This window comes from Urocitellus parryii, chromosome 1, assembly GCF_045843805.1.
Source record: "Urocitellus parryii isolate mUroPar1 chromosome 1, mUroPar1.hap1, whole genome shotgun sequence".
NCBI lineage: Eukaryota > Metazoa > Chordata > Mammalia > Rodentia > Sciuridae > Urocitellus > Urocitellus parryii.
The window spans coordinates 104,350,328-104,377,895 of record NC_135531.1 but is presented as its reverse complement, the minus strand read 5'-3'; the positions used below and the strand labels follow the sequence as shown (position 1 = coordinate 104,377,895).

The 27,568-nt window shown below is 51.1% G+C and overlaps 2 protein-coding genes across 5 annotated transcripts in view; both read right to left on the bottom strand.

The window, feature by feature from the left end:
* Nucleotides 1-1,021: 1,021 nt before the first annotated feature.
* Myoz3 (myozenin 3) lies at nt 1,022-14,641 on the bottom strand. Of its 3 annotated transcripts, none has more exons than XM_026414637.2 (7): nt 14,378-14,641; nt 13,153-13,214; nt 7,886-8,040; nt 6,907-6,960; nt 6,638-6,764; nt 6,128-6,290; nt 1,022-3,286 (listed from the first exon to the last, which is right to left on the bottom strand). In XM_026414637.2, exons 2-7 carry the CDS (start codon nt 13,211-13,213, stop codon nt 3,118-3,120), a joined length of 729 nt encoding a protein of 242 aa, XP_026270422.1. In that variant the 5' UTR covers nt 13,214; nt 14,378-14,641; the 3' UTR covers nt 1,022-3,117. The 3 variants fall into 3 exon arrangements, with proteins under 3 accessions (XP_026270422.1, XP_026270419.1, XP_026270421.1); XM_026414634.2 differs by having other exon boundaries at nt 6,865-6,960; nt 14,378-14,640; XM_026414636.2 differs by having other exon boundaries at nt 6,886-6,960; nt 14,378-14,639.
* Nucleotides 14,642-16,633: 1,992 nt separating this feature from the next.
* Synpo (synaptopodin) overlaps nt 16,634-27,568 on the bottom strand; it is a 36,805-nt gene continuing 25,870 nt past the window's right edge. Inside the window, exons 2-3 of one of the 2 annotated variants that reach the window (XM_026414650.2) lie at nt 24,425-26,826; nt 16,634-19,300 (exon numbers count right to left, since the gene is read on the bottom strand). In XM_026414650.2, coding sequence (XP_026270435.2) covers nt 18,632-19,300; nt 24,425-26,826 — 3,071 coding nt within the window. In that variant the 3' untranslated portion in view covers nt 16,634-18,631. Of the gene's footprint in view, nt 19,301-24,424; nt 26,827-27,568 lie in introns of those variants that run through there. The other variant, XR_003303117.2, reaches the window with a different exon arrangement.

Here is a 27,568-nt window from a genome sequence, read left to right as displayed (position 1 = left end):
ACCATGCATCAGAGCAGGGAACAAGTTTCCCCTTCTGCATTTTCAATTCCATGCAGGCTCCCAGCCTATTGGATGTTCTGCCACACTCGGGGTGGGTCTCCCCTAGTTAGTTCACTGACCCACACTTCAGTCTTCTCTGGAAACCCTCTCATAGACACACTCAGAAGTGACAACCAAGATTAACCATCACACTTCTTCAAGATGATTTTCTATTATGTTGGAAAACATTGCTATTATGAGCATTTTCATATTCTCCATGTCTTCTAAACTATTTCATATTTTCCATTTTTTCATCTGTGTGATGCTTTGTAGGTACTCTTAGTTCCCTAATTCCTCATGTATGTCTAATCTGCTATTAATCTGTTCATTAACTTTTTTGAAAGGCATTATTGGTAAAATGTGCACAGGAAAATGCGTAAAATCGGTGTAAAATTAAATATTTTAAAGTAACATTTATGTGATAATCACCCAGGTCTAGAAGTAGAAAACTTCCAGTTACCCCAGAGGCATTTATGAGTCTGTTCACATTTGTAAATCCTTCCTTCCAATTACTACTATTCTGACTTTTATCTTAAACATTTCCTTGTACTCATAAACATCTATTTGCCGTCTCTTACCATTATATTTCTGAGATACATCCATGTGGCTACATGTAATAGTAGTTTGATGTTCATTCTCTGCCGTGTCTAATGTCAGGTTTCTCAGTGTTTGGGCTCATTTTGGCCCTTTTTTGTTTATATAAAGAACAAAAAGAGGCAAAATAGTGTCATTTGAAGGTTACTTTCCCAGATTATATGAAAGGTTAATTACCTGATTTTTCAGGATCTAAATTTTACTTGCTGAATGAAGAGTAATAGTCCATTAAAACAAAGATATAGCCATATACCTATACATGGGTACAAATTCACAGAAATTTATAATTCTAAAAGCACCAAACTTTCAAGTGGTTGTCTCTAGTACACAGGAACAGAAACGAATGCAGAAGGGTGGGAAGAGGAATGAATGTACATGAGAGCAACTGTGTTGGGCAGATACTTTCACATTTTACTTTTATTTTTTACAGTAAGCCTTTTATTAACATCAGCAATTCACATGATCAGAGGAAGGGAATGAGGATCCACTTTTGACTGCAGGAGTCTCCCCGAGTCTCTTCTGTGCCTGGCAGTGGTAGTTACCCTCCAGAGTACGGTAGAACCAACCCAAGGCAATCCATGTCCCCTCTTCTACTTGCCAGACACTTTGATGCTTGGTCTTACACTCATAAAGCCTAGCTCTAAACAATGGCCCTTAAATCCTAGAGAACACACCATTGCAAACAATCTTAAGAGTCTGCTGGCCCTTTGGGATCCAGAAAAGGAACAAAACTCCAGACCAAAAGGAAAATGCAACCACTCTCCCATCAGGCCTGGAGTTAGAGAAGAGGAATTCCCATCCAAAGGGACCCCTGCAGTGATGGGAGGGTTTCCTTCAGGTGACAGCTTTTCTGACCCCAATGCCATCCTGGCAGCTGACTTCTCAAGCTACACCCATTGCAAGAACCATAGATTCCGGCCAAGAACGGTGCTTGCAAGAAACCTAACAATGACTGAACCCTCATGACTGTGACCTGCACCCCCTACAGGAGTTTCTCTACTTATCTTACAGATGGAGAAACAGAGTCTCAGGTGTGAAATGACTGGCCCAAGTTCACAAGGCTTGCAATGGCAGAATCAGACCCCATCCCATCCCATCAGGTGGCCCAGTCTCCACTCAACCTGTGAGCTCCAAGGCAAGGCACCACGATCAGTGCTTCCAGAGTGAATGGACATTGGCTTGGCCACCCAATATAGTAAAAAGAGTAAAACAGGTTCCCATTTTGACTCTGCCCCTGGCTAAGACATTTCCCTCTTTTCAGCTTGAACATTCACATCTGTAAATTGAGAACAAAAATACCTTTCTCTCAGGCTATATTGAGAACTAGGAACCAGGTGTGTCAAGAACCCAGCCCAAGCACTAGACACTCAATAAAAAGCACCGCCACCACCATCCTCCTTCCTAGAACTAAGGGACCTGCTCAGATGGAGGGTGGAAGGGAGTCCTTATAAGAACTTCATTCCACTCCTCTCTTGTAAAGTGCCCAGTAGGGCAACCCCTCCTTTGGATCTCCATGGCCACACCTCTATCCAGGCCTCACCCCTTGCAGACTCCCTGGTTCTCAGCACTACTCCTCTTCAATGTGTCTCCCACAGCAACCAGCGAAATCCATTGCTAAAACCTCCCCATTTCTTAAAACTCCACTTCTGGACCTCACTGACCCCTAATATAACCTCTCTCTTCCCCAGAACAACCTGCATCTATGCTCAATGCCACACCCACCTCTGCACGTGCCAATCCACTTGTCAGGAAAGCCCTCCCATCGCACCTCTTTCCTTAATGAATTCGCCTTCCTTCTGCAAGACCCCACTCAAATCCTCTGGGAAACTTCTGGAATCCCACCCCACCACCAGGTTTGGGGACCCTTCCCCTGCTCCACGACATCCGGTTCCTCCATTGTCAAATGAGCTGTAGAGAAAACTAAGGTGATTTACTCCTTCACAAATCGGCTGTCTCCACCATCTTTTCCTCCTGAAGGCCTGGGCCTGGCACACTGTCTGGCACATAGTAGGTACTTAGTAAACACTTAGAGCATGCACAGATGAAGACCAACTGCAACTCAGTAAAAGGGAAAACTTTCTAATTATCAGAGATATCCTCAGGTAGATGGGCTGCTAGTGAGTGCACCACCATCAGGGAACGGAGTGTAAGCTGCATGGGTGTGGATTCCTAAAGACACTAACTGTGGCCCCGTCGCACAGGAATCACCTGGAGTATTGGTTTCTGATAGAAATTCTTTACTCATGAAATCCTGATGCTACAGGTCTAGGGCAGGCCAGAAATCTGTGTTAGGACCAAGGTTCCCAGGTGATTTTTGAAGCATATCTGCATTTGGGGACTATTGAACTTTGTGACCTTTGAGGCCATTTGCAATAATGGTTTGTGTGTGAAGGCTCTTCATAAACTGTGAAGTGCTGTCCACGAGTCTTGGCTTCAGATACTACCTGAGCCTGGAGACTGAGGAATTGAAGCTTCAGCCTGGGACTACAGCTCCTCGGATTCTGGGAGGTTGCGGACCCAGCCCTGAGCCACCCTGTTGAAGCTGGGTCTGAGGCGGAGGAGTTCCAAGCCACTGAAGGGCTCCGAGACAAAAGGGGTGCCTGCCCTGGGAATGGTCTCCCCCATGAGGGGTCCTCCAAATGGCACTGGGGTCCTGGGAAAAGAGCAACAGGAAAGGTGGGCTGTGTGGAGCAGGGATGGCAGAACACTGACATTCAGGTCACATGTGGCCCCTATCTGCCTCTCTCTGGACCTTGTATACAGCAAAGATTTTCTCTTGTATACAGCAAAGATTTTTCACTATGGTTAACAGGTTTCTCCAGTTCTGCCCTCTACCAAGTCTGCCCCTAGTGGGGAAGGAGTAAGAGATTTTCCTTCCTCTTGTTACCTCCACTGAGAACAAAATACCCACAAATTGGAGAGAGAAGGAAGGATCCAAAAGAGCAGCAAGAATCGGGGAAATGCAAATCACCACAGAGATTTGCCATTTCTCCCCCAAAAGACTGGCAAAAGGAAATAACTTGATAATGAGGCAACATTGATGAGGGGGTAGGGGCGGTTTCACTCGTAGTCGGGTGGTTAGAGCGCAAATTGGTGCTGCTACCTTGGAGAACAATTCACTGGGATCTTCTGAACCTTGAATCTATGTCAACTCTGTCACTCAGCAACTCCATCTCTGAGTGTGGAGCTCAGGGAGGCTCATGCATGTAAGCACAAGGAAGCAGACATGAATGGTGTATTAGTGACAACCAGAAACAACTCAGATGTCCCCTGGCAGAGGAGTGGACAAGACAGAAATTGTGTGTCACAGGACAGAATTCTTGCAGCTTAAAAGGAAAGAACTAGATCTACAGGTATCAGGGTGGTAGATTTCAAAAGCCTAATGTTGGATGAAAAAAGCCAGTTACAAAATAAAACACAAAGTATCAAAACACTTGCATACTCACAAACCAAAGCCACAAGCTGTATAGTATGCAACGGCCTTAACAATGTGTTCCAAAAACACACAGGCCAACCCACAACAGGGCTACCTTTAGAAAGGGCCCTGGGAAAGGGACCTGGGGGACAGTAAACAAAGGGCCCTGCTTTTATTTGAAGTTGCCTGTTTTCTTTTTTTCTCAAAGAGAATGAATGTGTGTGATTTTAAAACAATGTTTTAATCCTAAGGAAAACATAAAGCACTGCTCCTGTGGTGTTTGCCTGCAGCAGGGGCCAGTGGGGAGAGGGGTGGAAAGACACACCATGGGCCAGAGCCTGGGATCCTGCCAGGAAAGCACTGCTGCCTGGACCACCCCAGCTTTGGCAGCAACAGCCAGGCCCTGCGGGAACAGGCTGGGCCGTGTCCAAGCCAAGCAGGCCTCACAGTCGGGGCCTTGACTGGAAGCCCAGAGCCCAGCATTCTGAGCCTCACTGGGCCCCCAATACCGCTGTCCCTTCTCTCTATGCCTCAGTTCCTCCTTCTGTCTCAGATGAGGTCTGGGCCCAGGACTCCCTACGGCCTTCCCCCTGCTGGTGGGAATGTGCCTCTGCCTGTCAATCAGAGGCCTGAGATGGGTAGGAGATGTGCCCAGAGCCAGCCAGCCTGGAAGCTGGCTGCCAGCACTGCGTTGGGTTTTAAATAGCAAGGCAGGCGGGATCTGAGGGCCCAGGAGGAGGACAGGGCAGCCCTGGCTGGCAGGGAAGTCAGAATGTCTGCCAATGGCTCGTGGCTCACACAGCGCCTGTTGGGCCTGATTCTTCCCATCAGGGCCTCCCTGGGTATTTGACCATCCGAGGGCGGTCACCTTTCTCCTGAGCCATCTCTTCTCAAGGCTGATCACCCCCCCATTCCCACCCTTCAGTCCTCCCTAAAAGTGCCTCAAAACGTCCTAGCCAGGCCCTGGAGTGCACCCATCTGTCTCTATCAGACAGACACAGTCTCCACGTGTGGTCTGAGGAGGTGCCAGAAGAGCTGGACTGTGGCCTCCTCTCTGTGGACACTTCTTTTCCTCACTTAATATAGCCTAAGCCAAAGGAGTAGGTTCAAAAATAGATGCGGACTGAGGAAGCCAACTGCAACTGAAATGCACCCCCAGTCCAGGGCCCGCCTCCAAGTCAAGCTCCAGTCTTGACTCCTATGGTCTGCTTTTGGATCCCCAGGGCAAAATACTATTGAAGTTCTCCCTTTTTAGCTCTTCCAGCCATCATTTCAGGCTGCAGTAACAGTAGTAGTAGTACCTGTAGCTAACGTTTATTGAGAACTTATTACTTGCCAGAACTTTGCCTATGGCTTCTCCTGTCATCCTCATGGCAATGCTGTGAAGTAGGACAGGTGGGGGCAATGGAGACTCAGAGAGGTTAAATTGCTTACCCAAGTTCACACAGCCAGGCCTGGAGTCTGCATTTAAACCCACATGGAGAACTCATGCACTAAACCAATCATCTATGACACTCCTTTGTGGCCCTGACCTCTGGCCCCACTCCCAGCTTTGGGCAGCCTCACAGCCACGTTTGAGGTCTCTTCCACACCCTTGATGCAAGTAAAGAGAGGGTGGGTTGGCCTTGGAATGGGGAGATCTGGGACTCTCCAGGACAGAACTTGATGTCCATCATAAAGGTGGCCCACAGCAGTGAGAACAAGACACCAGCTCTGGAGTCAAACAAACCCAGGCTTGAATCCCAGTCCTGCTGCTCCCTCCTTGTTCTGAGACTTTGGGCAGGTCGTTTCTGAACCTCGGTCTCTTCATTGGCAGAACAGAGGAAATCAAGGCACCGCAACCCCATCTTGTGGGAATACAAGAAGACTGGGGCACGTTCACCATTCATTCTTCCTACGTTTATGAAGCACCTACTAGGTGCTGAGGCACTGTTCTAGCAGGACCTCAATAAGTACAGATGAAGTGCTGGAACTAGAACTTGCCTGTGGAAAGTACTAGGAAATTCGGGCTACTGCTATGGTACCCTGTGCGTCCTGGGCTCTCCCCGAAACTGCCCGGGCCGCCCCGCCTGGCCTTACTTGTTGAAATTCCGATAGTCTCGCAGGTTGGGGGTGTAACTTGGGCCATCGCTCAGGTAGTCCCGGTAGCTGATGAACTCCTGCCACGGGCAGCGGTAGCCCTTGGGGATGGCGGTGTGGTTGAACTTCTCAGGCGGCACGCCTTTCAGGGGCTCCGCGTAGCCTGCGGGAGAAGCAGCAGTGGGTGCCCCGCGGGAGGTGAAGAAGCGGGCGCCTGGGCTGTGTCTCCACCGCCCCACTCCCATCCCTACCCAGCTGACGAGGTTGGGGGCGGAAGGCTGGAGTTAGGAGGAGTGGAGAATGGAATGTCACAGTTGCTCCAGCAAAGGGGACCCTCCCTCATCCCAGGAAGGACCTGAGCAAGCGAATCTAGGGTTCTTCTAGTTTGGGATCGGATTCTGACTCGCTGTGTAACCTTGGGCGCACTGCTGCCACTCTCTGGGCTTGTCTTCTGACCTGGTGTGTTGGGGGGCGCGGTCGCTGGTGGCCAGGACTCAAAGGGCCACTCACCTGGCGCCAGAGCGCTTGGGCTATGGGCCGACACCGCTGCTGGGTGGGAGTCCTCCGGACCCCCGGACGAAGCTGGGAAGACGTGGAGCTCGGAGCGGTAGTTCGGCCCCTCGGGGCCATTGGCAACCTGGGCACAGGGCAGGGCGCTCAGAGGCTCGGACAGCCACAGACAGCTGCCCCGCCCCTTCCCGCAGCTGCCCCTCCCGAGGGTCTCCCTCTGCGCTCACCATTCCCGCCTCCGCGCTCACCATTCCCGCCTCCGCGCTCACCATTCCCGCCTCCGCGGTTCCAGTTACTCTCCTCTTGGCGCTTCCGGCCAGGATCTGTGGGGGTGGGAGGATAAACCACAGGGAGGCTCAAGGGGTACGGTGCCAGGGTTCTCCTCCACCCAAGAGAGAGAGAGAGGGGGATAGGGCAAGCACAATTGCATTCATCTCCAGGGCATGTTAGAAGGATGGATAGTTACAACACCAGGCTCAGTGCCTGGAACAGAAGAACGCTCGCTGTTCCCTGCACTTGTCATGGAGTCTCAACAAGATGCTTCCCTGAGCCCCAGTTCTCTTCTCTTTCAAGTGGGCATCACCATGATGACGGTATCTACCTCCGAGCACTCCATGCAAGGATAAACTGGAAAGCGCTTGGCTAGCACTGTCTGGTGCACGGCAGAGGTAGGTGTTTTGGCATTCTTATTGTTCCCGTCACATCGTTCCCTCTCGGTGGCCTCTTGTGTGGCTCAGAAATGGAGTGGAGTACGGATAAAGTACTTCTGTTTTCACTACAAGTACCTGAAACTGCCTGCAGCCTTTTCCAAGCCTGGGGATAAACCATTCCCACCCCCCTTTTCTGCCAGCAGATTGTCCCATGACCTTTTTCTTCTTCAAGTAGAAAGACAAAATTTTAAAAAGCATCATGCGATTTCCATCTTAGATCAAGCCGAAGTCTGAACTAACTCCTGCCCACTGCAATTTAGCCCAGAGCACGCGACCGGCTGTTCTTTATCAGTTTCTGTACCCCCAGGACTGCACAGCTCCTCCTCCCAATTCACTTTGTGGTTTGTCTCTGGGAGAGATGCCTGCGGGAGAACCCTTTTCAAGAATCACACAGCAAAGCAGGGGCTCGGTCGGATGGGGGCACCCCAGTCTCCCCAGCTGCAGAGACTCTCCAGGAGCCAGAGGTCCTTGGCCAGGCTCTCTGTCTGGCTCTTTCTTGGCCTCAGTTTCTCCATGAGCACAATGGAGACCTACTCACCGCCCGCTGACTCTCCTCCAGCTCGAAGGTGAACCTTTGCACCCGGCGCTGCCTCTTCTGGAAGAGGAGGGATCCTGGGTTGTTGCGAAGTGACAGCTCCTCTATCATCAGGTCCTGGGGCACGCTCAGCTTCTTCCCCAGGTCCAGCGTAGGGACTGCCGGCAGAGGCCAGAGCCAGCTTTACTACCCAACCCCCAAGGCACCCCTGGCCACTGCCTTGAAGGCACCTGTCACAGCATCATATGCTGTGTACCAGAACGGCTGCTCCACTCACACTTGATGACGCTGGGAGTCGCTGCGTTCTGGACTCCTTGCCCACCTGATGATGGTTTGCCCTGCTCAGAACTGAATTATTTGAGCATGATACTCTGTACTTTGGCCATTTGTACCTATGTCATAAATCTCTCATGCAGGTTCTTGCCCACGTAGTGAAGGTGTGAGAAATGGTCAGATTCTAAACTTTTTAAATAAACCACAGGTGCGGGGTGTGAGGAGAGAGTTAACTGCAAGATTTCTGACCTGAGTCAGCAGAAGGGACTCAGCTAGATGGAAAAGGATGAGGGAAGAGAAACACCAGAAGTCTAATTTTAGACATCTGTCTTTTAAATTTATTATTATTATTATTAGTGGTGCTGGGGATTGAACCCAGAGCCATGTGCAGGCAAGGCAAGCACTCTACCAACTGAGCTGTATCCCCAGACCCTTAATTTTTTTTTTTTAAAGAGATGGGGCTTCATATGTTGCCCAGACTGACCTTGAACTTGTAATCTTCCTGCCTCAAACTCCTGAGGCATGTGCTACCATGTCCAGCTCTCTTTTAAGTTTTAAATAGTCTCTTATTATTATAAAAACATAAATATGCATTTTAAAAGTTAGAAAATTTAGGCATAAGTAAAAAAAAAAAAGAAAAAGAAATATCATTATCTGTCACTCAAAGATTGCCAGTATTAACACTGCAGTGTATGACATTTCATGTCCTTGTTTTTTTTTTCTTTATTATTATTTATTTTTTTTTTAGAGACAGGGTCTCACTGAGTTGCTTAGGGCCTTGCTTTTGCTGAGGCTGGCCTTGAACTTGTGATCCAGCTGCCTCAGTCTCCCAAGCTGCTGGATTGTAGGTGTACGTCACCACACCCGGCTTCAAGTCTTTTAATAACTACATATTCATATGTGAGTTTTTAGTGAAATCATAGCAAACATGCTGTGTAACTTGTTTTTATCAATTAAAGAGACATCACTTTTCCAAATGAACATATTTTGTTTTTTTCTAATATATCTAGCCTATATTTAAACTCCCAATTGTGTTCAAAATTCAGTTTGAGGAGCCTTGCAGACATCCAAGAAATGCTGAGTAGGGCATGTGTCTCTGATGTTCATGAAAGAAAACTGACCTGCAGATTTAAAAAAAATTAGAGACTTGTGAGCTTATAAATGGTATTTTGTTGCCGTTGTTTTTCAATGCAGAACATTACATTTCTTTCCCTTCTGATGGTTAGGATTTGTCATCTGGCTGATGACTGTCCTTAATAGTGTGGGATCCATCCCCAAAATCTGTGCTTTCCCTGCCGGCAAAATGCAAACTTTTACATTTGACTAAGGAGAAAAGCTTTTTGGTGGGCAGAGTGAAAGGAGAGCAGAAGGTATGTCACCAGCATGGCCAATGTTGTCCAACCGAAATCAGATACAGGGCAGGAGGTGTAGCTCAGTGGTAGAACACTTACCTAGCATAGGCAAGGCCCTGGGTTCAAATCCCAGCCAGAAGAAAATTAATGAATTAACTAACTTATTAAAATAAAATTGGAATCACACAGGCTCATGTGCCAGCTCTATAAAATGATATTTTAAACCAGGAGGCTGAAAAAGATCAGGAAGAAATGAGAAAAGATAAAGAGAGTCAAGACCGAGCCCTGAGGTTTCCAACATTTAGATGAGAGGAACCTGGAGCCTGGGAAGGAGCAGTTAGCTGGTGAGGGAGGAAAAAAAAAAAAAAAAAACCATCTAAAGAGGATGGTGTCCTGGAAATTAAATGCTAGAAGATTTCTGGGATAACAAAGTGACCAAGAGGTCAAGTGCTGCTGAAAATTGACTCTCGTATTTAGTAACATAGAGTCCCTGGTAATCTTCACTAACACTGTTTCTATGGAGCATTTGGGTGTGAAAGTCTGATTGGAGAGGGTTCAAGAGAAAATGGACATAGAACAAGCTTACACATCCCACAGGGGAGCGGTGAGCACGGCCAGGACTTGGAACGTTCTACATACAGGGCAACTGGCCTGTTTTCTTCAAACAAGTCAATGACATGGGGAAAGGGGGTGGGTTGTTTTAGATTAAAAGAGATTTAAGAGGCATGGCAACCAAATAAAAACTATGACCCTTGTTTAGATCCTGATTAAAATAAACTAGAAAACTGGAGAAAGCTGAATATGGGACTGGCTAGTAGATGTTGTTAAATCATTTCTGCTAATTTTGCTGAATGTGCTAATATTTTTTAGTGGCATGTAAGGAAATGTCTTTTTTCTTATTTTCATGGATGCTGAAGAATTTAGGGGATGCCATGAAGTGCTCTTTGGTATTTGCTTGGGGATCCAGGAATAAAGGGTGGCACCCTCTACTTACATGTGTGTTTGGAAACTGGCATATGATGTGTTAAAAAGACAGAATGGGAAGAAAAGCTTCGACAACGGCTTGCAGAAGCTGTGCTTTCAAGGCCCGTGGCAGCAGGCTGCATGGGATCCAGGGGACTTGTTTGTAATGGGGAGATAATGGCCTGAGTGTTAGCTGTGGGGACCATCTGATAATGCACAAGGGAGAAATGCTGGAGGAATGTCCTTGAGCCTGAGAAGGGGCAGAGCAGGGTGTCCTGTCCAGCTAGAAGGGCTGGCACCAGACAGGTGTGAGGAGCGTTCATCACCCTCTCAGGCAAAGAAGGATTGAGAACAGATGCAAGCCAGTGCACAGATGTGGCAAAGGGGGCTTGCAGATGTTTTCTTTGAGCTACTATATTTTTCTCAGCGAAAACTATAGCAGCAAGGTCACTAGCTGAGAGTGAAAGTGGGGGAAGAGGTACTGGAGGCTTTGGGTTGCCAAAGTCACCTGAGAGAGTAAGTCATCTGGAAGGGTGTCCAGGCTGGGGAGAGGGATGTAGCTGCCAGCAGCAATGAGGGCCACCCAGGTGCTGCGGTTTACCTGCACAAGACTCCTGGGCTCTACTCCTAAGGATTCCACCCTCACGACCCCCATTAAAGTTTGATTAAATATAAATGACATGTTCACACACAGGGGAACTTAGGGGAGGGAGGCAGTAAGATAAGTCAAGGTAGTGTGCAAAGGAATCCGTGGTATGTTGCTAAGTGTAAAAAGGAAGTAGCCGAAGAACACAGTACACAGTATTTAGCCTATGTGTATGTGCATCTATATAAACATATCATATGTAGACAGAAGAACTTACACAAAAACGTTAACAGTGATCATCTACAGATAGTTCCATTATGAAGAACTTTCACTGTCAAAGTCGTTCATGGTGTTTTGTCTGAATAGTTTTAAAAATGGATGTATTCTGCCAGATATGGTGACACATGCCTGTAACCTCAGCAGCTCGGGAGGTTGAGGCAGGAGGATTGCAAGTTCAAAGACAGTCTCAGCAACTTAGAAAGGCCCTAAGCAACTCAGTGAGAGCCTATCTCAAAATAAAAAAAATAAAAAGGGCTGGGGATGTGGCTCAGTGGCTAAGCACCCCTGGGTTCAGTCCCTGGTGTGAAAAAAAAAAAAGAAAAAGAAAAAGATGTATTCTCTGCATAATCACATAGAAGAAGCAATTTTGGAGACAGAAATTGCAAATCAAATTTCAGCTCTGTTACCCAGAGGTGTGCAGAAACCTCACTCCTTGAGTCAAAATTTTTTTCATCTGCAGAATGGGAATAATAATATCTAACTTGTAGAATTGTTTTGGGGCTCAAATGACAAGATGCAAATCTCCTAGCACACTGACCCAGTAACCATCCAATAAGGATGGTGTTTTTATTATTACTATTTTTAAATGACTTTTTAAGTGGTGAGACCGTGAGATTTCTTTTTCTTTCCTATTTTTCTTTCATTTCAAAATCTTCTTTAATTAGTGGCTTAGCAATTCTCAACTAGTTATACATTTCAAGTGTGGCATAAATGATGTGTGTCAATGTTTAGAGGACTCTAATTAATTACTCAGACAATAGAAATGAGGAGGCACTGCCCGCCTCTTCCAACTGAAGTATGAGTATCTCACAATGTTTGCATATTTCAGCACACAAAATCGGGGGTGGGGGGGCTAAAAGAAACACGACACCAACAAAAGGAGGCAAGAACACACAAACTAGCTAGGTTAAAAGTTTGCATATAAAGCACAACTTGATTGATTGCTTCTTAGGACTGACAGAGGCCAACTGCACAGGGGCCCTTGGACAAGCATTTCTCAGAGGGAGCTCACTGTCACCAGCTTTGAAGTCACCTTAACACTTGTCCAAAAGGCAAATGTATGCCCCCCCCCCCGCCCAAGATCTATGAAATCAGAGACCCTGGGGGTAGATGTTGTGAATCTTTATTTTTAATCAAAAACATGGAACCACTCTGACCCACACTAAAGCTTGAGGGTCCCCCCTGAGTTGAATTCATTTTTAAAATATTTGAAATGCTCTAATGTAGACCAAATAAGCTGACTTCAAAATTATGCCAGGAGTTCATGTAGAGGTCTTACAAGGTTGATAAACATGGTTTTAGATAATTTATTCTTTAGATGAGCCAGCTTTGAAGTAAGATGGTTGGAGTTTGACGGAGTGGCCTGCTCTGGCTCTCCTGCCATGCTATCCCCCACCACTAGTGTTGAGCCCTGGGCTGGGCCGCCTGGGTCATCCTGAGGCCCACGAGAGGCCTGTAGGTGCCATTAGCAGGAACACGTAGGCCAGAACTTGTGGCTACAGTTGATCTGGGACCAGAGCCTTCAAGGATTGATTTAGGGCAGAAGGAAGGCCTTAGCTGGGACCAAGGCCAGGGTCATCTTGGGGTCAGAACCCACTATGGGGCATTTAACCTCAGCTCCTGGCCTGTGGACATAAGGGCAGGGCCCCTTCAAAGCCTCAGGAAATGCCTGGGCCCAGGTGGCAGATTCCACAGGCACTCCCTCAGGGCTCTGGAACTCACACCTGCTTGCTAGCCTGGGGCCAGCAGGCCTGAGTGACCACAATCTGGGACCAAGAGAGGAGTTTGAGGAAAGCTTAGGACTGGGCCCATCTTACCTGGTCCAGCAAGGTCCCCCATGACAGCCATCACTGGCTCCTTCTGCTCCTTGGGGATCATCCTGTGGAGGAGACACTCCCACAAATAGGCCAGGCTGTCCCCTTCCTCCCTGAACCTCTCCCTCCCAAAGCTTCCTCCAAGCCCCAGCCCTGGACAGTCTTGACCCACCCCCAAATCAATAGCAAGGGTGGAAGGGCCTTTCAGGTCTTTTTTTAGAAGGGAGGAGATTTAGACTCAGGGAGGACAGGGGAGGTGCCTGAGGTCAGACAAATGGGGTCCATGTTGCTAGGGAGGCACCAAGAGCCAGTGCCCACCCTGCACTGACTTCCACAGTGTTCTTTTCTCCCTCGACCCTCCTCTTCTTCTTCCTCCATCTCCCCTTTTTCATCTCATGGGCACTTTCCAGGAATCTTGGAGACCATTTGTCTTTAAAATAAGCCCTAGAGCCTCAGAGAACCCTTTCAGGCCCCAAACCCAGATTACCGAACTTTTTCCCAGGGAAGGAGGCAGTACCCTTGGGCTCTCTGGCTGACCACCTACCCCAGTCCCCCTCTCCTTTGATTCCAGGTCTTACCATATTCCTTCCCTCAGGAAAAAATTTGCCCCTATCTGTGTCCCCCCGACACACACCTGCAAGGACCCTGGGTTAGTCGGTGGGCACTAAGCTAAGCAACCTGCCACTGTGAACAAGTAGCTCTCCAGCTCTGTGCCTCGGTTGCCCCCTCTGTGATTTAAGAGGGATCCATGCTGAGCTTTGGGGTATCATGAACAGTTAAAACTGTAAGTAAACATGAGTGTGACCACACACATTTGGGGTGATCAAGAGTTGATAGAGAGTGCCCCCGCTCTGATCTTTAGAATGCCACAGTCCCCGGATCTATTTCTGGATAAACACTCCCCTTACCAGAATTGACAGGTGCTGGGAAGGGGTCCTATTTACAGACAGGAATCGACTTCCCTTCGCTGCCTAATGACCCTGAAGTTCTGGGCAAAGCCATCATCTATCCCCAACCTTTGATCCTAGTCGCCCCCTCCCCATTTAATGGAGAGAACCTAGAACTCGTTCCCCTCCTCCCAACCAGGATCCAGGCTTTCATGAGGCTCCAAACTCCCCGGATCCTCTGCAGGGCCCTGTCCCTGCTGGGGGAAGAGGTCCTCTGGGAATCGCCTAGCCTCCTCCACCCACTCCCCACAGCTCCCCCAGCTCCCTTAGGATCCTGGTACCTGAGAGGGTGAAACCACAGTGGTCAGGAAGGAGTATCCAACCCTCAAGATTAACACCTCTGTCGGGAAGCTGAGAGTTGCGTGGTCAGTGTCTGTCACAGTCGGCGGTCAGCGGTCAGTGATCAGGGTGTGCCCTGTAGCCAGCTCTGGCTTCAGCTGACGAGAATCATTCTTGCCTTGTCGTGGGTCACAGCCTTATTTCGGGCTGCAACAGGAGCTGGGGCCAGATGCTAAAAGAAAGCACCAGGCCCTAGGGAAGACAGGTGCTCCGGCAGCAGGCCCTTGCAGACAGAAGGGCTTGCACCCACGGGTACACATGCACAGGCGCACATGTCCAGGTCACCTGGAAATACTGAGAATCAGCTGCTGCTCACTTCAACTTGTTAACTGTCATGTTCTTAGGCCTACAACAGTGTTGGCTAGGAGCTCAATAGATATCTGTTGGATAAATGAATGTGTGGATGGATGAATGAACTCTTCCTGATATTTTTGCTTGACTTATCCTTTGTCTCCTTCCTTCCTCCTCCCTTCGCTCCCTCCCTCCACCTTCTCACATTCTCTAAGCCTCTCTCTTGAACTGAAAATAATAAGCCAGGGCCCTGTCCTCAAAGAGCTCTCTCAGGCCACAAGCCTTGTGATGCATCATGGGAAAGTCTTTGGGAGAGCCCAGGGGAGCAGGGGAGCCTGTCACCAACTCAGCCTGGAGGGTGGGGAGGCTTTCCACAAAGGGAGACATTTGACTTGGGCCTTGAAGGATGAGTGAGAGTTCCTGGGACAGAGGTGGGTAAAGGCAGTGCAGGTGAAGGACACAGCACTGGTAAAGATGGTAAGAAGTTGGCCAGTAGAACCAGAGCCAGGGCCGTGGGGCCAGGGTGTGAGATGAGGCCCAACTGGTGGGCAGGCGTGAGATCACAGCAGGCTTCTCAGAAGGAAGCTGTGATGAAGGCCGCTGAGGAAACTCACTGGCGAAGTGGAGTGGTCAGATTGGCATTTGCCACAGATATCTGGCTACCAAGGGGAGCAAGGTGAGACAGGGGTGGCTAGCCTGGGCAGGGACAGAGGGGATGGAGAAGAGAAGGGGCATCAAGGATACTTGGAGAATCCTCAGGTCTCATTGAGGGATTGAAAGTGAAAGGGGAGAAATGGGAGCTGCCCCTGACTCCTGTGTCTGACTCGGGATCTAAGGTAAGAAAAGGGCAGGAGCAGGGTGGGGCGGGGGCAGAGACAGCTCTGTTGGGAGGAGCTCAGTTTGAGATGTCGGGTACTAAGGCGAAATCAACTGTAAGCAGTAAGTAAACTTCAGAGGTTCCATCTGAAGTTGTGGCTGGGTCAGAGGCATACAAACCACTCCTGAGAAAGTGTGGGCACAGGAGGGACAGGAACACCCATGCCTATGTTTTGGTGAAGTTGTTCCAGGGCATAATTCTGACACCTGGTAGGGACGGAAGACTGGAGTCTGCTGTGGTCCTTTCCCCTGGGCATCTGTGCTCAGTGTCTGCTGGGCCTGAGCGTCTAGAGAAGAAAGGCAAGCGATGTCCGCCAGGAAGGCTTGCCCTCACCTGCGAGTGGGCCATAGTCTTCTTCTTTAGGCAAAGGATATAGGAGAAGACTACTCCTGAAAGTCTGGGTCCTGGCCTCACTAGTGTCCAGACTCAGATGTGACTCTTCATAATGGCTCCTGTTCCTGCCCTGGATCCCTGACCTTCCACAAGGAAGCAGCCCCAGAACACCCTGACCCAGGTAGGCCCTGCCCACTCCAGTGTCAGTGACATCGAGTCAGGGCCTGGACAATATCACCCTGAGACATTATCTGATCTAACTCTCTCATTACAAAGATGGGGAAGTTGAGGGCTGGGGCTGTAGCTCAGTGGTAGAGTGCTTGTTGCGCATGTGTGAGGCACTGGATTGATCCTCAGCACCACATAAAAATAAACAAATAAATAAAGGCAAACTACCCATTTTTTTTTTTAATTTAAAAAGAGGGGAAAGTTGAGACCTGCTGGAGTGGGCTCACTCAGAGCCACCTAACTAGTCAATGATGGAACCAGGATTTCATCCCAGGGACAACACAACTTCTATGGTTCTAAGTTTTTCCATTGTTCACCGTCTCTCCTCAGGGCTGCATACCCCCAAGTTCTCAGTCCAAGTGTCTCAGATATTCCCACCACCCCCCCCCCCAGTGTCCCATGGACTATGCCACATCTGGGGAGAAGGGAAGGGCTTTAGCTAAGCCAAAAATGACACAGGAGGCAGAAGAATGCAGGAAGCATTTATTTAGCTGAATTCTACTGGAGGTTAGAGGCAGTACACAAGCAATCTCATAACGGTTAGAAGAGAGGGTCAGGGAGAAGGCAATCCTAAGGAGAGAACAGTCAGAGAAAGAACTGCAGCTTCCCAAGGCTACCTCCTGCTGGCTCTGTGGAGAAATGCAGTTAGAAATGGTTCCTCTTTGCCACTGCATCAGCCAGAGGCCTCAGTTTCTCTTCTCTAGGAGGAGGTACTCATAGCCCTGGTTTCCTATGCTATAAGGGTCCCTGTAGGTAGGGGGCTTTGATAAATGTAGTCACTTATTAAATGAGGAGGAGTCCCATCTCATCTTCCTACCAACAGGGCATATGTCCCCAGGCCCTAAGAACCCTCTGGGATCACTCCTTTATTCCAAGTGTGCCCCATCCCAATCCTGATTCTCTTCCATCATGACCCTTGCTTTCCCTAGCCTTACATGGAAGATTCTATGACTAATGTTACTCTGCTGGGTGGGTAAGTCTACCCTTAACCCCAAATCATACTGTTCCTCACCTTTAGCAACATCCTAATATTCTTTCTCCTACATATACTTGATCCTCAACCAGTTTCAGCTACCACTCTGCTGTATCCTGGCAAAGTATTCTGAATCTGATCATCTGAACTTCTAGAGGACCCCACCACTCAGCTCTGGAAACTACAGAACAGCCACATTCCTCTCCAGTTCCCTCCTAGGGACTAGAATCAGCTAAGAAGGATGGCTAGGGCCTGTAGCTAGGCTCCTCAAGGTCACTGGGACCAGGCATGAGCTAGGCCAGACTGCAATGATAAAGAGTTGGGTGGGACAGTGCCCACTCTTCTGGTTATGATAAGGACACTGGGGCTGGGGCCTAAAACTGAAGAGGGAGGCACTTCCTAAGTGGCCAGAACCTAGGCTGACTCTGGCCTAATCCTTCACTTACTACCTAAGCTCATCTGCCCCTGAATTCAAGCTCAGCCGATCTGTGACAACCACCCTTCCCACTTCCTAATACCATGTAACGCATCTGCGGACTGGGAGAGCCCTTGGAGGTGATCTGAGACAATCTATCTCCTGTTAGACTCTCCTTTGTGCATCCTGGCCGCAGCTTGCATACTTTCTATAACAAGGTACTTTTTGCCTCTCTCTTTCCAAATGGGCAGCTCCAAACTGAGGGCAATAGGTAAGGCCAGAGGGTAACTCTATTTCTTCTTCTCTCTTCAGCCCAGCTTTGAGACCAGAACCTGCCATGAACAGGCCCAGAAGACAGGCAGGTTGGAGGCCCAAGACTGCAGAAAATTATTGTCCTGGCTGCAGAAGAGATGACCTGGGATGGAGAAAGTAGTGTGACAAGACCCAGGAAGAATCTTCCTGCTCCTTTTCTCCAGAGGAACTAGTAAGGCACCTTGAGCTGGCTTGGGAGATCTCTCTAAAGGTCACTGGGTAAAAATAGAGCTTGTCTGAGAAGTGATGGAAAACAGCTGCTCCTGCCTGGGACTTGGTGCCAGGGAGCTGGGTGGTCAAGTCAGGGCCTGGACTGGGGACATAGCCTAGGTTCTTATGAATATACCCCTTATTTGCTCCAGAGAGCAAAGAGCCAAGAAGGGGTGTGGAACCCTGGAATGCAGCAAGTCCAAGGGTCCATATGCACAACTGAACCCTTCCAAGGCACGTGTGTGTGTGTGTGTGTGTGTTTGAAAGAAGGGGAAATTTAGATGTTTGGCGATGGCCTTGTCCAAAGCTGTATTAAACAGATGTGAAAGCTGTGGGTCAGACGGAGGAAAGGTCTAGCCCAGGGTCATATCACTGAATGATACAGCATGGATTAAAACCCAAGCTTGGGTACCTACTCCATCTCCAAGCCCAAAACGCTCTTTTCTGACCACTTAGCTCTGGGGCTATTCAATGAGGCCAGATCCGTTGGGGTCGTGGTGCGGGGATTCCCCAACACTGATGACTTCTCTGACTGCTGGGCCCTCCCGGGTGGGGCTTTAGGTGGTGCAGGAGGTCTCGGTGGGGAGGCTGCCGCGTTTGAGCCTCAGGCTACCGTTCCATCCTCGGGGACAGATGTTGTAGCCGAGGATGCCAGGCGATTTAACCCCAGAGTCCTCGGAATCAAGGGACACGTCGGAGTCCGTGGGTGAGCGGCGGTAGGGAAAGGGCCTAGGCGGCGCAGGCACTGGGCTCCGGGGACTGGCGCAGGACCCGGGCCCGGCCAGCAAGGGGCTCGGCGGAATGGGCGTGAACGCCGCACCCCTCGCTACCCCTGGGTTGGAGCGGGTGGGCTGCGGCGAGCGCATGCGCGGTGGCGGCGGCGGCGGCGGCGGCACCCCGGGAGGAGAGAAGGGCCTCAGACTCTCGGCGCCCGCTGGCCGCGGGGAGGCGCTCTTGCGCCGGGCCGCGTTGATGATGTTTCGCGCCAGGAGCGCTTGCAGCTGGCGGCTGGGCGGACGCACCTCTGTCTCGGTTCTCAGCGGAGATACTGAACGCTCGCTCCACGAGGGAGACATGGGCGGCGGCGGCAGCGGCGGGGGGCTTCCCATGCTGCTCCCGCGGCCCGGCTCCCACGGTCCTGGGCTCACCCAGCCGTCCAGGCTGCTGGGGGGCCGGGACGCGCTGGGCGTCCAGGGCGGGGAAGTGGGCAGGCTCTCTTGGCGGTCCTGGGGAGAAAACAGAGAGGGTGAGGGCAGGTTTTTAGTGCTGGTTTTGGAAGGCACTGAGTCTGATTTGTATTTTCTATAAGGGTAGAAATGCACCGACCAAAGTCAGGCAGAACCTGCAATGAAACCCAGGTGACCCAACTCCCAGCCCAGAATGTTTTTAAAAGCCCACGCTATCGGGGTCAGCCTCTGCTTTTAAACGGAGGACAAGGGGATAGGGTTAAAGAACGCTAGCTTTGGAGACAGACTTGTTAATTTATTGGCAAGCTCTTGCTCCCTCTGGGCTTTAGTTTCCTCCTCTGTAAAATGGTACACTGTAGAGTCCTTGTGAGAGAAAGAGAGGTGTAAAAGGCAGTTACATGTATTAGCATATTGCTTATAGGAAAGTGCTCAATAGATGTTAGTTACCATAAAGAGATAGTGGAGAGGTACATATGAAACTAACTGAAATGGTTACCTGTTAGGAAATAGTTTTATCAGTAGAGTCAGAGCATACAGCCTCAGGGGAGTGGGTCCGAGGCTTTTTAAGGTATTACTTTCTATAGAAGTTTAGATTTTTTTATGTGCATATATTATCTTTTTCAAAACAGTTAAATTTAAGGGCTGGAATGTGGCTCAGTGATACAGCACTTAGCTAGTGTGCACCAGGCCCTGGGTTCAATTTCTGGCACACACACACACAAAAAAGAGTTAAATTTAAAACTGTTAGCTACTATTATTAAAGTTGGACTTAATGAAAGACTCCCTCAGCCCCAAACCATTTGCTATGTTGCTATAATGACCTCCTTATTTTTCCTTGATGCCTAAGATGGGAGGGAGTTCCTACTGACAGATGAAAGGCCAGTCGGTCTTCCCTAGGCAGCACATTCCCCTTTGTTGGACATTTTGCTGGCACCAGGAAAGGAATGTGACTCCAGATGGTGAACATGCTTGAGGCTATAAAGCACTACTTTGCCATGCACTCTGCCATACCTGTTTCCTCCGTTCAAGGACTTGCCTGTCTGCAAGGTTGTTTCTCATCCTATATCTCTCGTTGATTCCTCACAACAAAGTGGTGAGGAGGTAGCGGGCATAGTCACACCCAATTTCCTAATGATGAAAATGAAGCTCAGAGGTGTAGATAGCAGCCCAGTATATTCTGCCATCCCCCCTCCCCTGAAATGTATGTGTAATGCTCTGCTGCTCAAAGGCTACCTCCCGTGTCACCAGTTTTATCTGGCTTGGAAGTGGAGGACTTGGAAATCCATGCCAAGCTTATATTTCTCTAACCATCGCACTGATGATCCTGTTGATCCAATCAGATTCCAGCAATAACCAGTCTACTAGGGCTCGCAATCCAATCCAAATTCACCAACAGCCATCCATCCGAGTCCCTAGCTAGTCAGTCCATTCATTCGTTGCCTCATACCCAATCAAATCTAGACCCACCCACAAGATCATTCTTTCCTCCAATCAGCAATCAGCCACAGTCAAGCCAGTCATCCTTTCAGCCTATTGAAAAATCTAGTTTCTCCCAGAAAAAGGAAGCAATAGGCAGAGATTATACTGTTCTCCAAACACAAGGCAGCAGTGCTAGTTGAGCCCAGACTCAGGGAATAGAGCCCTTTAACCTAAAGAGGAACGTCATGCAACAGCCTGGAGAGGAAGTTTTTCATGGTGCCTTGGACTTTAGAGACCTCCTGAGGACATCCAAGCTTCAACCATGAATAGAGAGGTTACCACTCAGCATGAGAACCCTCTTTCAGGGTCAGGAGTTGTGCAGAGTTTGAGCTGGAGACCCTGAGAGCAGCTCTATGTCTGACACGTCCCGGGAAGTGTGCATCGAGCCACCTGTGGAAGCAGAGCCCATGTCACAGGGAGAGGAGGTTACAGGGAGGTCCTGGCTACATAGGAAGGAGTAGAAGCACAACCCAGAGTTTCAGGGTGTGCTCGGGCATGTCCTATACCCAACTACCATGCCCTCCTGAGCAGGAAGGTGGGGACAAGAGCTCATGACCCGAGAAGAGCCATCAAGGCAGAAGAACAGGCTCTTCAACCAGAAAAGGAGGCCGGGCCAGGGGGGGCTACAATAACTGTCAAAAACTCTAAAATGTTGTCTTTGCTTTTTGTGGCCACAGGGGATTACGGGGTCCAACAAGTAGAGGGAGTAACAGGATTAGCCAGGACCCTGAAAGCCAGCAGCTCGAGCAGAGGGTGGGATGTTGTGGGTAGTGGTGAGCAGCTCCTCAGCCTCTGGAGGACGGCCAGGTCTGACCTCATACTAACTCCATGTCCAGGGACTGACTCTGCATGGGGGTTGGGGGGGGGTTCACAATACAGAAAGGCTGCAGAAAATCAGAACTGTTCACTTTCTGCCAAAGTAGAAATGCACCATATATGCCGATCTCCTTGGAAATGCACTAGGTGGAAAATTCAGAGAGTAGCACCCAGTCAACCCTGCCCCAGTCCCACAACAGAGCACATGTTTGGGGTAAAGGCAGAGCAGTCAGCCACTGGCTAGCATAGACCAAACAGAGGTCCCTCCCACCTTTGACACTCCTATCTGCACAGAAGGAAAAACTGAGGCCAGAGATGGGAAGGGTGGTGCAAGGCCACACAGGAACCAGGTACACATCTAGCAGTTCTTCCCTCTCCAGCAGGGGCAGAAACTTGGTGTTTTGAGGAGCCAGGAGGTGATGGTGATGAATGTGGGAAATCGCCAAATTTAGATAATAGGAAGGGGGAGGGGACATGAAGAAACTGAAGAGCGAATGCTCTGGTGAAAGGCATTTCAATTTCATTTTTCAAGAACCCAAACAAGGGCTGGAGATGTGACTCAGTGGCAGAGAGCTTCCATAGTGTGCACGAGGTCCCAGGTTCAATCCCCAGCACCAGTAAATAAATAAATAAACAAACAAACAAATAAATAAATAAATCTGGGCCATAAGGGGCAGCATGTTTCCCCCCTGTTCAACGGCCATTTTGGTCAGACTCTGAGGGAAGGAGGAAGCAGAACGGGAGTCTGGGTCTCTGTGAATTAACCTGGGGAAAAGACCGCCGCCTTCACTACCCAGGTAGCACCTAGCTACGTAGCCCTAGCAGATCCAAACACACGAGGACACACTCCACTCACACACAGTGGCTGACCAGTCCACTCCACAGCCCAGGCCAGAACCAGGAACAAGGGAGCCATGACCCAGCAGCAGCAGAGAATAAAGAAAGAAGCAAGATGGATTTGAGGCAGAGTGTATTGAGAACAGGAGAGAAAACAAAGTTGGGAGAAGAGCTCAGCCCAGCCATAGGATGGAAGGTGGGCTCCTCCACGGCTGGCCCCCCAGGGTTGAAGGGAGCAAGGGTCCAGGGCAGGGGGCTTCACCCTGTTCTGGGGGGGATGTGGCATGAAGGAACTAAGCTCCTTTACAGCTCCCCAGGCATGCCCCCTCAGTTTGTGGTTCATGCAGAATGAGCTCACTGAGAAGGCACCCCTGTTCCCATGGAGACGAGCCCTGAGCTCACGAAAACTGCAGGCTCAGCCCAGCATGGCACCGCCTCCACCACCCCTCGCCCCTCTGGGAGCCCAGAAATAGGACTGGGAAAAAGGAAGTGGGTGGTCCTCGGCCCCCAGTCTTGGGCAGCTTCCATCTGAATCCTGCGGCTGGTATCTGTCTTTTCTTATCCCCCACAAAGTGTAGTTTGGGGGATGCATCATATCAAAGGGGTGTAGGGGGGTGTGGGGATGTCTGGCTACTTGACTCAACACCTTCACTGTGTGAATGGGGAAACTGAGACCCAAAGATTCACACCAAGTCATTTCATTAGAATCCAGGTCTAAGTTCAAGACTTCCCTCAAAGCCTTAGGGTCTTTACTGTCCCTTCCCCCAGAGCTGTTGTGGGCCTATCCCAGCCAACATCATTTCCACAGGCAATTCCGACCTGAGTCACCCCAGGCCAGGCTTCTGAGCCTTTGGCCTCCTGCAGCAGCTCATTCTAACCATACCTCACCGGGTCATCCTCACAGACATCTAACTCCATCTATCCTGTTTCCTTTTTCTGTCTTCCCAGGGACTATCTTGTCACTCACAAGCTCTTCCTCGCAAAGCACCAGCCTATCCTTTCAATCCTCACAGCTTATCATGGGGAGGAGCCTTTATTGTATAGATGAGAAAACTGAGGCTCAGAGAGGGAAGTGACTTGGCCAAAGTCACACAGCAAGTGGAAGGCCTGGATGGGACCTCCTCCTCTGCCTTTCTCCCTGGGGCCTGAGCCCATGATACCTCACACAGGAGCCGCCCTCCTAGCAGTACACACACGTTTGCACATCATTCCCTCAGGGATCCCCTGGGATGTCCCCCACCCCCCAACAGAAGGGAAAGCCAGGTGGAGCAAGACTGAGGCCTAGGCCAGGAGTCTCCCTCAAGTGGAGCCAGGTCTCGGAGAAGGTGCAGAGGCAGCTGGGGAGAGCAGGAAGAACAGCAGCAGACAGCAGTGGTGGGCCAAGTCCGCGTCCAGCAGGAAGCCCCGGGAGAGAAGAAAGGGTGGAGGCCAGGCAGGCTGTCTGAAGCAGTGGAGAGGAGACGTCCAGAGGCAGAGGGAGAGACAGGCCTGCAGAGGTGAGAATCCAGCAACAGGAAGGAAGATGCCAGGAGCGTGGGCCACCTGGGAAGGCCTCCAGCCGGCTGAGCAGGCAGACCCCTGGCTGGCAGAATCCTCAGGCACTGGTGGCTCTGTCTGCTCCAGAAGTCCCCCTTAGCATCCCCTGTCCTGGCCATTCCCCAGCGAGTCACTGGCCTCAGACTGGCAGCCCTGCAGCTCGCCAAGGCTGGAAGAAGCCGCTTGGCCTCATCATGGCCTGCCAGCGGGAAGCTCTCTCTGTGACCCTCCTTCCCACCCCGACATGGAGTCCAGGACCCCTTGTAGTGGAGAAGAGGCTGCTGTAGCTCAGAGAGGGGAGGCAGCTTGCCCAAGGTCACATAGCTAGCTGGCGACAGTGCAGACCTTGAACCATGGACTCCCCATCCTCCTCACTAGGCCCTGGGCCGCTTCCTGCCACCTGTGCTCTCCACCTGGCCCTTGGAGAAGGGGCCTGGACAGGCAGTGGGACCCTGGTGGGGTCCGTTACTTGAAGCAGAAGGAAGGCTTCCACACCTGAGCCTCGATCCCTGCGTTCCGGGTAGAGAAGGAGGGCCTGGGAGCCTGCTTGGCGCGGGGAGACCATGCCCGGGAGGGAGACACGGGGGAGATGTCGCTGCTGTAGGTGGGGCTCACGGCAGTGGGCTGGAGGCCGTCCTGGCCAGGTGAGGTGTAGAGGCCTGGGGAGGATCGCGAAGGCCGAGGCAGTGCAGGAGACGGTGGGAGACCCGCCTTGGGCAGGTTGGGCACTAGGTCCAGGGAGCAGGGCTTGGCAGGGGAGGTGGCTCTTGGTGAAGAGGCTCTTGAGGAGGCAGCTCTTGATGAGGCAGCTCGAGGGGAGGCCTTGGCAGGTTCCTTGATGGGTGAGAGGACAAAGAGAGAGGGCCGCATCTGGTATGGGGGCTGCTGCTTGGTGGGCTCTGGGCGTAGGACCCCATTCTCAGGCAGGTAGCCATGGTAGAGGGAGGCAGGGGGCGTCCGCGCTGGGCTTAGGGATGCCACTCGGAAGCCGGGGGCATTCGTGGAGTATTTCCAGGAGGAAGGCAGGGACATGGTGGGTGAAGGGCAGCGGGCCAGCTCAGTGTGGCCTGAAGACTCAATGACATACTTCTCCATCCGCGACTGGCGGCGGGCGTAAAGCTCAGCCCCCTTCCCAGAGGCCTCCGAGAGGTTCTGGTTGGGTTTGGGCTTGGGCTTGGCCTGGATACGGGGCGACTTGAGGCAGGAAGCCCACTCGGGGACAGCCTCCTCCACGGCTGCAGGGCTGCCCCTGTCCCGAGGGACTGGCTCCTGCTGGAAGTTGGACGCCTCGGCCCCCAGCGCGAAGGGCTCCTCCTCCACGCCGGCCTCGCCTTGGTCCCTCTGCCTCCGCTTCTCATCCGCGGTCTGTACCAGGTCCAGCAGGTCTGGATTGGGGGTGACCTTTGGCTTCTCCACAAAGGTGAACATGGATTTTCGACTGCCTCTGCGGATCATTGACTCCTCCAAAATGCCCGTCTTGCTGGCGGGAACCGCCTGGCCCTTCAGATGAGAAGGCTTGGGGTCGGAGCTAGGGTACAGGGCAGAATAAGACGGGGGAGACCTAACCCGGGAAGCCGGGGGTGCGGCGGACAAGGTCTCTGCATAGGTGGGCGGTGGGGTGAAGTTCCCTAAGGGGCGTCTCTCCAAGGCCGGGCTTCGCTGCCCCACCAGCCTCCTTTCCACCATGGGGCTGTGGGACATGACATGTCTCTGTGGCCGGGGACTCCTATCTACCATGGTGGGGTGCTGGGGAGCAGGGGCCTTCTCCCCAAAGTGTCGTCTCTCCAGCATGGGGCTCCGCTCTATTTGGTTAGTGCCCCCTGGTGCCTGGATCCCAAAAGGCCTGGCCGTCCTGTTCACCACCGACTGGGGCTTGGCCAGCGTGAGATGGACCTCGCTGTACACCTTGGTGGGTGTAGTGGCTGCTGGCCGTGCAGTCATCTCTTGTTCCGTTGACATCACTAGGGTGCTGGGCTGCACATCGATGAGCAGGGAGCTGGACATGAAATCTGAGGTCAGCGGCCCAGAGCCCTGGATGGGAGTAACTTCTCTGGAGCAGGTGCTGGTGGCAGAAGGCGGAGTCGAGACCTTGTCAATCAGGAGCATACCGGATCTCACCTCCTCCAGCGGTGCCTGGGGCTGCCCATCGGCGCACAGGGTGCTGGGTTTGGAATCTGGCACCGTGCCATTCTGTGAGCACTGTGCCTCAGGGGAATTCTGTTGGGTGCTAGAACTCGGCAGGCTCTGGGGGGTGACGGTTGCTGGGGGGTTCTGATTGACATCGGTGGCTGGCAGGTTGCGGTTGCTGTTAGGAGCTGGTGTGGTGAGCGCGGCACTGGGCGAGGAAAGGTTTTGGTTGACATCTGTAGCTGGGCTGTGGACTTCAGCTGGAGGAGGGCTGGGCGAGGACTCTTGGGTCTCTCGGTTCTGGGACAGATGAAGCCCATTGGCCGTCAACAGGGCTGCGTTCTCCTTTAAATAAACCACCAGTGGTACCTCTTCCTCCTCACTGGCCATCTTCTCCAGGTGCTGCAGCAAGCTGGTCTCTTCTGAGTACCCCTCCATCCTGGGTGCAGAGACCCCTCTGTGGCGGGTCTCGGGGTCTGGGTGCCTGGAAGGGCCTGGCTTGGGCAGCAAGGTGGAACTCAAGTTGAGACCTGGGGCATGGCCTGGGGGGCTTGCAGAGGGCTCTCTGGGGGACTCCTGGCCAGGCTTCTGTACCCTCTGACCGTGGCTTTCCAAAGTGAACTCGTTCACTCTCTGCCGTCGCCTGTTGAAGAGCTGGACACCTCGGGAATTGGAGCTGGGAGGGGTGGTCAGCTGGGCTGCAATCTGCTGGCTCAGCGCCTTGGCCTCTTTCAGATCCTTCTCAGTGAAGCTAGTGCTCCGGCCCAGTGCTGCAGGGAGGAACAGAGGCCCGGTTAGGAAATGGGAATGCAGCGCCACAGGGGCATGCAGACAGGTGGTCATCCACGCCCTCCTACACATGACTTTTCCTCTAGAATTTGATCTTTACTCACAGTTTCCTAGAACCAGCTCATGACCCAATTGAAGATACATGACCCAACTTAAACAGGACCACCTTGGGGAAGCCTGCCGTGATTTCCTTTTCAGTGTTAACTGTCCCTCCATTTGGATTGCCCCCAAAATCTGTTGATGCAGCACATCACCAAACTGAGCCTGAACACTTTGCTCTAGAAGTCAAGACCCCATTGAGCACTGATGCCTCCTCCACCACCTTCTCCTCTCCACACTCTGCTGCTTTCTTTTTGTCCCTTGAAAATGACATGAGTGGTCCTGCCCCAGAGCCTTTGTTCATGCTGTTCCCTCGGCTTGCAATAAGATCTCTCCCTAGATGACACTCCCTGATGGTTCCTTCTTGCTACTCAGGTCTCGGTTTGGATGCCACCTCTCTGGAGAGGCCTTCCATTCTCCTATCCCATCTCTCTGCTTTATTTTGTTCCTAGCATTCACCACAATTTGAAATGGTCTTCTATGTATTTCCTTGATTATCACGGTCTCCTCACCTAGAGCTTAGCTGCCAGGAGATGATGGCCTTGCCCAACTCGTTTATCTTTCTAACCCTGGCCCCTAGTGTGGTGCCTGGCCTAAAGTGGGCCCAGAGTAAGATTGCTGACA